Source organism: Ochotona princeps, chromosome 9 (assembly GCF_030435755.1).
Source record: "Ochotona princeps isolate mOchPri1 chromosome 9, mOchPri1.hap1, whole genome shotgun sequence".
Classification (NCBI taxonomy): domain Eukaryota; kingdom Metazoa; phylum Chordata; class Mammalia; order Lagomorpha; family Ochotonidae; genus Ochotona; species Ochotona princeps.
The window spans coordinates 77,370,283-77,379,664 of NC_080840.1; the positions used below are offsets into that span (position 1 = coordinate 77,370,283).

The window sequence follows — 9,382 nt, forward strand, 5'->3', positions numbered from 1 at the left end:
ACTAGAGCAAGAAGGCAGCCCACGGTGATAAAAGAATAGACTGACTGTGTTCCAGTAGCACCTTCTTTAGGAAAGCAGGTGGAGGGAGGGGCCACGAGCCTGAACCCTGTCCCAGGTAAATGTGAGCTGTGCTGTTCAGGGGTCTCAGACTTGATCTTCATATACAGGGACAGACAGGAGAGGGGGCGTGACTGTGTAGCTCCATCCAATCCAGTTCTTTCCCTTTCCAAGCCTTGGAGGAGGAGGCCCCTGATGTGCCCTTGAGTGCTGGGACCATGTGTCTGGTGCTTATGGCTCAGCTGTAGGGTGGAGGGGAAGGGATGACAGCCAGGAAGGAGCAGGTTCAGGAGTCATGTCTCCTCCACCCCAACTTGAACCCAGCTCTGACTCCACCTGGGTACTATAGAAGGCTTGTACCCAAGGGTAACAGCCTCCCAGCCCCAAAGCCCAAGGTCTGTCCCTCGTTCTGCCCACCTGGTTCCTGGAGCTCCTGCTGGGCAGGAGGCCAGCTCCCAGTCCCTCTACACCCAGGCACCTTTCTCGACCTCTGTCCTGGGGAACCACAGGGCTTTTCCTGAGCGGCCGTTGCTTTGTTTCTGTCTTACTCTAGCAGTGGCTGCTGCGGCCACTGGAAAGAAGCTCAGAGGCAAAGCCAGGTCCACTCTTGGTGCTGTATGCTTCTATCTAGGTGAGCTCCTCCTCTGCTGGGTCTTTGCTGTTTTGAAATTCTCAACCTCCTGGACTCGGACACCCTCAGCTACTCCAAGGTCTCCTGTTCACTTCTTTCTGATTCAGTGGCTTTGGCCCCCAGGCCAAAGGTGACCAAACACAGCCCAGGGATCTGCCCTTGAGGGGGCTTTGGCAGGAGAATGAGAATGTGAGGCACCTGCCGGCAGGGACCTGGTATTGGGAAGACATGCAACCCTGTGAGACCACCTACTATGGGTGGCTCACATCCTGGGCTGTGGTCAGGCTCAGCCTGCCCAGGGAAGATGTGTTTGAGCTGAGCCTCGTGGTGTTTGGAGGGAGGAAGTGTGGGAAGACACCGTTGTAGACGCCAAGGTCCTGTAGGGAACGCAGCACGAGGTGGTAGCCCCAGGCCTGAGTGAGGCTGGGAGGTGAATACAGTGACCTGTAATTTCAGGGATAGATGGTGGCACCTTCAGGTAGCAAATAACCTTGTGAATGGCCCAGGGTGAGCAGGGAGTAAGGATGGGGTTATGGAGGCCAGGAGTCAAGAGTAGAAGGAGAGGGAGAAAGGAATGTAGACGTGGCCAAGGACACGTCTGAGACAGTTACAGCCTTGGAGATGAAAGGGTTGCGGGTGAGGGAGCAGAAGGTGTAAGGGGTCACCAAGGCTGGAGCCCTGGGGTTCCCTCTGAGGCATTGCAGGCCGGACATGTTGAGGCTCAGGCATTGCTGGGACCTGTGGGAGTGACGGTGGGGCTTGGGCCATGGCCAGTAAACAGGTGTCTGTCAGGGTGTAAAGCTGCAGGAGCTGCTGGGTGGTTTAAGCCAGTCCCAGGCCTCGAGGAAAGAATCCCAGGCTGGGCAGTGTCCATGCAGGAGGAGTAGGAGGGTGCCAGGCTCACTAGCCTTTGGTGAGAGGAGGCTTTGTTTGCTGCCAGAAATTCCAGGGCAAGGCACACATTCAGAGGTAGGTAGGGTGGCAGACTGGGACAGAAAAACGGTCAGGTGGGGGTCCCATCCAGAGCCTGTCTTGTTTTGTTTCCTTCCATTCTTCCCTCTCCTCTCTCTCCTTTCAGAGATGGGCTCGGTTGAGGCAGGTGAGGGGAAGGAGATTATGGCAGAGCCTGGGGCAGGGTTAAAGTTACCTTTGTGGCTGAACAGAGGACCCAAGCAGACAGGACCAGGAACACGGACAGTTCCAAGATGTGCTCTCCAGTACCCAAGCTTTATATGAATCGTGTTGGCATGTGTGGTCTGGTTGGGGCAGTCAGGGCCAGAGAAGGAGCGTGGCAATCTGGGAAGAATACAGTGAGCACAGCAGGAACTGGATGGCTCGAACTGACCCAACTGCATCTGGCCTGCAGGCCAGGGCCAGCAGAGCCACACAGGAGGAGAGACGGTGGTGGCTTCTGTGGCAGAGTTCTGGTTTTCCTGCAGGCTGGGTCACACACTGTGGATAGTCATTCCTAGGATGGAAAGGAAGGCAGAGATGTCCTGGGCCCAGAGCTTAGTCTCTGCAAAGGTGCCAAGTTTGCTTGGGAATGGCCAGGAGCTCAGCATGGCAGGGCCCAAGCGCTAGAAAGAGCACTGGCTGGGCGTGAGGCCATGGGGTGAGTCAAGGCAAGCGTGAGAAAGCCTACACAGGCTTCTGATTTCTCTTTAGCCTGTGCTCAGTGGCCAAAGTCATTTGAAGAGGCAGAATAACAATGGGAACTAGGCGTGATGGGGCACAGGAGGCCACAGGTCAGGCCTTGGGATTGACTCTGCTGGGTTTTAGGAACTGACTACTTCAGGTTTGACTTTGTCTAGTTACCCCCTTGTAGTTTGAGTCAAATTCTGTCTGCCTACCATCGAATGTTCCCTGAGATTCCTTGTGGGGTGTCGATGGTGGAGCTCTGGCCAAGCTCCCTTCCCTAAGACGATACTGGAGTCATTCTATAAAAACCAAGTGGCCTCATGTCTGTCTCCAACCTTGAAGAACATGGGAAGATCTGCATTAGTTGGGACCTGCCTGGAAGAGGGGAGCACACGGCTGCTCACAGCTGTACAGTGCACTCTGGGGTGGGGAGCTCCAGGGGGACTTCCTGGCTGCCCCCATCCACAACCCACACTTTCTGTCTCAGCTCACCTGCCTCTCTGCTGCCTCTCGCCTCTGTCACACCACGCCTCCTCCTGCAAGCTGCACCCTCCAGAGGGGGAAACAGAGTCCTCCCCCACCCCTTCTCTTGTCCTTTGGTTATTTGTGCCACTTGTGTCTTTCAGAAGGCCACTGCCAGGGCGACAAGTCAATGTTCTGTAGAATGGAAGTCTTGTCTCGCTACTGCTCCATCCCAAGCTACAACAAGCTGTGCTGCAAGTCCTGTAACCTATACCGCAACCTCACTGCAGTGGACGACAGGCTGGAACCCCCGCCTGGAAAGCACAATGACATAGAGGTGTTCATGCCCACATTCCCAGCACCCACTCCGGTCACTGAGGCACCACTGTCTCCAGTCATCCCGCTGGAGGTCCCTGGCAACACCTCCAGCATCAATGCCACGGAGGACCAGCCAGAAGTCAACGCTGTGGATGCTCCCTACAAACCCCACGGCTTGGAGGAGGAAACCCAGCCTCCCAACCGGATCCCACGACGCCCAAGCCCTTACGAGAAGACCAGGAACCGAAGGATCCAAGAGCTCATCGATGAGATACGGAAGAAAGAGGTGCTCACAAAGTTCTAATAAAGTGGAAAGATAGCAGCCTAGCATTTTTGTTCTTGCTTATCGAGATGGCCCACAGGATAGCCAGTGCTGTGTTGTGGAAATCAAGTCAAACTTCCTGATTCCAAAAGGCTCTGAGGAGGCGGAGAAGGGGGCATGACAGCAACACGGGAGTGAGCACATGCTAACCAGGTTAGCAAGGGTTTCTCAGCGCAGGGACAGCCTCGATCCCACAGAAGTGGTGCCTGTGCCTGGGGAAGAGGGCAAAGTGGTTCTCCAGCTCCATCAGCAAGTGAGGGGAGGGCAGACATGGAACTCAGAGAAATTGGCCCTAAGCTTCTGAGAATCTCTTTTCCTGTGGCGTCATGGCACATTTCCTTTCCAATCCCTGATGCTCTGCCTCATGGTGACACTTAGGATTGAAAAGCAACCAGTCACTACGATGAGTACCGTGGAGCAGAGATCATGATGTGTAAGAGCTGGGCAGGTGGTCAGGATGAGAGTAGTGGCCAACTGGGGATGGCTAATGGCTGGTGGCTGATGGCTGGCGGTGGCCATTGCTGCCACACGAAGTGTGTGTGTGTCTCTTCTCCACTAACCCTGTTCTTGCCACATTATGCACTTTTCCAGAAGCATAGATTTACCTGTGACCATGTTCCATCTTGAAAGGTCTATTTGGAATACTTTCAGAGGATCTTGTAGTCTCTAATGTCCCACTCCACCAGGCGGCAAATTCTGGTCTCCTGTCTTGGCTTGATGCATTTTTGTTCATGAATGAAGGACTTAGGAAGAACAAGTTGGCCCATCTGGTGCTCATGCTGTACTGCATTTGAGGGCTATTTCTTTTTCAGGAAAGCAATAGAGGCACGAGGACAGGGAGCAATCCCAGGCCTCTTCTCCACTGGCCGCGGCCTTGGTGACCACCACCCAGGCTCTGATATTTGACCCCAATGTTCTCCAAGCAGCTTGGCCTCAATCCCTTCCTCCCCGGAATTAGCAGAAGGATGAGGGGGTCATGGGCTCTGCTGAGGTTCTCCTTTCCCAGCAAGGGCTGGGTGGGTTGGGAAAGATTGCAAGCAGCCACCAGGCACCAAGCTAACAGACTCCAAATCCTGGGCTTCTTGAGCCCCGACATGCTTCCCAGTCTCACCCTGCCCTGCCCTACTTCTGTATCAAGGGCAGGCAGTGTCAGGGGCGGAGGTGGAGTCGGCTTGCTTTGCCTCTTGCTCTTTCAAGCTTGAACATCTCTGTTGTCAGCAGAATGGTGCTTTGTGAACAAGGAAGCCGCAGCGGGACAGCAGAAGGGAAGCTAATTTTTGCCTTTGGCTGCACTGATACTTTGCAAGCATGCAGTTGGACTCTCCCAAACCATAAGCCCCAGGATCCACGGGCTCCTAAACTGGGCCAAGAGACAAGCAGTGCTGATGCCCCTTTGTGCCAGGGAAAGTTTTAGAGGTTATGTTCTCCTGATCACAGATCTTCTAGAAGTCTGTCTTGATCAAGTTCCCATTACATAAACAAGAACACTGGGACTCAGGAGGCTGTTGAGCTTTGAGGTACAGAGGCCATTTTCTGCATCTGCCTGTGTGGGTATGTCTGGGTGCACAGTCTGAGGACCACAGTGAGGGGGCAGGAGCCAGCCTGAGTGGTGATGCTGAACTTGCAAACTGGATGGTAGCTGTCCCCTGCAGGAGTCCCACCTCCTGCCAGCCTGTCTCATCCCCTCAGTCATCCCTGCCCATGCATGCCTGTCCCTTGGGGTCTCCCAGCCAACATGAGGAACTGCTTTTGACACTTCCTCCTGGTAGCCCTTCTTGATGAATATGTGCTCCAGAGCGTGTCTGCTGTCCTGCCTTCTCTAGAACCAGGGAATGGCGCCCACAACTCATCTTCATTTGTTGAGCCCAGGGCAGCTGGTGCTACTCAGACTGAATGACTGGACTTGCCTTATGTAGGTCTGCCCTGGGGCATGAAGGATGCTTGGGGGACACTCCTCTCCAGATCTGGGGAAGCAGGGCTTGACAGAGGCTCCCAGGTGACCTGTCCTTGGTTCAAGAGGCAGAGGTGCCCTTTGGCAACTGCATGTCTGCGTGGCTGTGCCACAAGTACCTTGGGCCAGTTATCCACAGGGTTCCCTAGAACTTGGTGATCCTCTGAGAACCACAGTTCCCCCAGCCCTAGTCCCAGGTGTGGAGACTGCTAGAAAAGGTGTTGCGGGACAAGTCTGCACGTCCAGAGGCGGCTGCTGAGGCAGAGGGCTCTGGGAGTGGTGCGGATGCAGGAGGACACCTTAAGGGGCTGGGGGTCCTAGCATAGGGCTGAGACCTGGGCTGTCAAAGGCACCAGCAATTCTGATGACTCGGTCACTTCTTCACGCAGACTTCCGGGACCTGGTGCTCCAATTTTCCATGGTTTTTTCTGTATAAGCCTTTCATTTGTATTTCAAGGGGTTTTTGTTTGTTTGTTTGGGGTACAGCAATGGTGCTCACTGACGATGTCTGTGTCAGCTAAAGCCTCGTGGCTGTGTGCTCCTGGGGGACAGCGACCACGATGCTCAATCCAGGTGCTGAGTTCCAATCACAAAACTATCTTTTCTGATAATAGCCACCGATACCTTTTTGTTCTATGCAATAAAATTCGACTCCTTACTTGGATAAGTTATTAAAGTTGAAAATGTCTGTTTTGCAAATCACATCTGTGTGTGTTTGTGCCTTGACTACCCATGCCCTTCCTCCTAGCCTGAGCTCTGGCAGGTGGGAGCCTGAGGATGAGCTGCCTTTACCAGGCCAAGATGTGGGGCAGCACTGGTGAGAGCTGAGCTGCGGTTGCTTGAGCCAGCATCCGGGAAGGGCCAGAGGCACTCAGAGAGGCACCATGGGGAAAATTGTGTAGCAACTTGAAGCCACACTGGAGAATGTCAGCCATCTGCAGCCTGTGGGCGAGGACTTCCACTGGCACCTCAGTATGAAATGTGGTGAGGTTTTGGAGAAGTGGCAGTACATCCACCAGATGGATAGTGTGGCCCTAAAGGGTGGCCAAGGCAGCACCTCTGTGGCAGAACTGTGTGCGTGGGAAGACTCCATCAAAATTCTGAGCAGCACAATCAAGTCTTATAATGTTGAAGACAATGACAAGTTCAAGACAACAGTCACGTTTGAATGCCGGGGCCTCTGTTGATTTCCAGCCTTAAGCCAGGCTTGTTACCAAAGGTGTGGAGTCCGGGAGTCTTCATCAGGCTGCAGGAGAAGGTTTGTCATGAGCAGGATCAGGAGTTGGGGGGAATCCAGGAGTTCACCAATCAGTTCCTGAAGTGCTGAACCCTCTGCCTGCATCCTTACCTTAAGGACTGAGAATGGCCTGGTACGGTGCCCTAGTGGCTAGAATCCGCAAGAGTCCCCAGCTGCACCTGGAGTGCAGACAGGAGGTGGAGACCCTTCAGGCACCATTTCCTCCTTCATCACAGCCCTTCCCTCCTAATACTGGAGTTCCATGAAAACAAAACAAAAGCCTAACCTTTAGGTGCTGAGTTATAGTTGAAGTTCAGAGGAATGGAAAATACTTTTGTCATATAAAAATGGAGTCTACTTACAATAAAAAAAAAAAATCCTTTCTTTTTTGCCTGGAATTGAAATTTAATTGAGAGGAGTCCTGTATTTCTCCTTGCTAAATTTGATCACCCAACCTGTCTTCAGTACACTGTATTTTGAGAAAACTCCCATTCTCTGTGGCCCCGAGGTATTACCGGGCGTTGGGGAGGTGCAGGGTGGGGGTTGGCAGAGGAAGTCCCTTCTGATAAGATTTGTAAGTGTAGCACATGTTGCTTTTAAACAATGTGGAACTGGCAGTTGTTGGATATTCTGTACATGCCTATGAGTCAGATTTGTTTTTAAATATTTTCTTTCTTGATTTTTTTTTTTTTTTTGTCTTCTAGTTCTAATAATCTGACCGAAAGTTGTTTTAATGTCTCCCACTGGTTGCCCTGACCAGGCTGCAGCACCCGCCAGTGTGCATGAGAACCAGGCTTGGGAGTGGGCAGGGCTGGGTTAGGCCACAGTGCCCACTAGTAAAAGCTGGGACTGGAAGCAGGTTGGGCTGGGCTGGGGCACAGCACCAACCAGCACATGTGAGAACTGAGCCTGGGCGCAGGTATGGTACCAACCAGCACATGTGAGAACCAAACTTGGGGGCAGGCATGGTAGGGGGTCATAGGGTCACCATGATATGGCTGCAGTACCTGCTGTTAATACGAAAGCCAGGCTTGAGGGCAGGCTGGGCTGGGCTAGGCCTCAGAATCAACCAGTTTCCATAAGAACTGGGGCTGGGGGCAGGGCTGACAAGGCAGTCTCTCTCACCCACCAGTACATGCATTGATTGTTACTAGGGGCAGACTGCATTTGATCTACACAACCAACGCACAGGAGAGCCAGGTGTGAGAACCTCCCAGGCAAGGTCTCTTGGGGAGGGGAACTCCCCAACTGGGCCACTGTGCTCAATCCCCAACCTCAGAGAAAATCACATAGACGTGGTTTAATCCTGGAGCACATGTTGCAGGAGTGGGCCACCTCAATTGTTGCTGACTCAGGCACAACAATAGAGAGTATATTCAGATGCACACGAAAGACAAAACAGGCAGCTCATCTAAGTCAACAGAAGACTTGGAGTATTTCACCCAAAGATGGAAAGCAGGACAGATTGAACAACAATGCAACAGGCTCTACAGGCACATTGAGGTAACAGTCACTAAACCTTGAAAGCAATTTCTCATGTTCATTGAAGCCAACAACTTCTCAGAATATTCATGACCACTCAAGTGACACCTTCAGAATGTTCTTTCCCACATTGGGGTCTCCAAGGTGACAGCAAATGACTACAATCGTTCCTGAGCACTGTAATCGGAAGCGGGGCACTTCCCCTGCCATCCCCTCAGTCACAGGAGATAAAACTGAACTGTCTCACCCACCTTCCTTCCGCCCTGACCCTCTTCACCCTAACCCCCCTCACCCAAGTAATCAATATTAAAATAGCAATTTTTAAAATCACTCCCACTCATTGTGGATTCTACTGTTTCTCCTAAACAATCACAAGTTTTCCCACTCTTGTTAAAAAAATAAAATAACAACAACAAAAAACAGTGTTTTATTAGCTGGATGCCATCAATAGGGAAGTGCAGAGACTTCTCATGGTTCTTACCTCTTTGGTGACATTATTCCTTCATCTTTATGAATTGACCAATTTTATTGCTAGAAATAGAAGCTTTTCTTGAAGCTTTCCCCTAAGAGTGAGCTGTCTTCGCGTGATAATAATTTCTATTACTCTATTTTCAAGTTCTCTATGTTCTGTGTATCTACTTATACCTTATACACATCATTTTAACATCGTCTAACATCTCAGTGGACTACATTTTAACTGGACATTTCACAGCATCACAGGTGCCAACACTGGTCTATAGGCCTCCTGTGTGTTCTCTGCTTTCTTCCCTTCCTCTAGATTTGGTGTTTTTCCATTTCACTTTAAATGATTATTCAAGAAATCTCAACATGGACTCTTGATTTGCCTACATCTGTTATTACTCTCAAGCTGAACCTTTTCAATCAACCGAAAGGCTTAGCACTGTGGTCTCCAGCTCTCAATTTTCATTTGCTTGTGGACAAATGAAGAATTTGAATAAAATAAAAATACAAGATATTTCAACACATCCAACTTAAAAAGTTTTCAAGTATAATAGACATGCAACAAACTGCATATGTTTAGGTGCATAATTTGGCAAGTTCTGGAATATGAGGGGACTCATAACACTCATAAAAATCATTAAAATACACACTTAATTCTTCAACATAAGCGCCACCAAGTTCAAGATACTCTGTTGCAGAGAGCAAGCACAATAGCACCAGACATAAATTTAGGATGTTAAGAAGAGTCTTTATTAGTCAAACTTGGCAACAGCAACTTCTTCTACACTCCAGGAACCACTGCACCACATGGCCATGTAGTGG

At 51.1% G+C, this 9,382-nt stretch overlaps 1 protein-coding gene, 1 long non-coding RNA gene and 1 pseudogene across 4 annotated transcripts in view; 2 read left to right on the top strand and 1 right to left on the bottom strand.

The window, feature by feature from the left end:
• Positions 1–4,502, top strand: part of ADAMTS2 (ADAM metallopeptidase with thrombospondin type 1 motif 2) — a 181,999-nt gene extending 177,497 nt beyond the window's left edge. For 2 of the 3 annotated variants that reach the window (XM_058668835.1, XM_058668837.1), the window contains one exon: positions 2,953–4,502. In XM_058668835.1, the coding sequence (XP_058524818.1) occupies positions 2,953–3,410 (458 nt within the window). In that variant the 3' untranslated portion in view covers positions 3,411–4,502. The remainder of the gene's footprint in view (positions 1–2,952) is intronic. The other variant, XM_058668836.1, reaches the window with a different exon arrangement.
• LOC131481168 (uncharacterized) lies at positions 199–8,427 on the bottom strand. The gene is made up of 3 exons (XR_009246109.1): positions 8,136–8,427; positions 1,836–1,984; positions 199–299 (listed from the first exon to the last, which is right to left on the bottom strand). It is a non-coding gene; the product is annotated as an uncharacterized LOC131481168 (long non-coding RNA).
• Positions 4,688–6,789, top strand: LOC131481167 (CXXC motif containing zinc binding protein-like; annotated as a pseudogene).
• Positions 8,428–9,382: the final 955 nt, after the last annotated feature.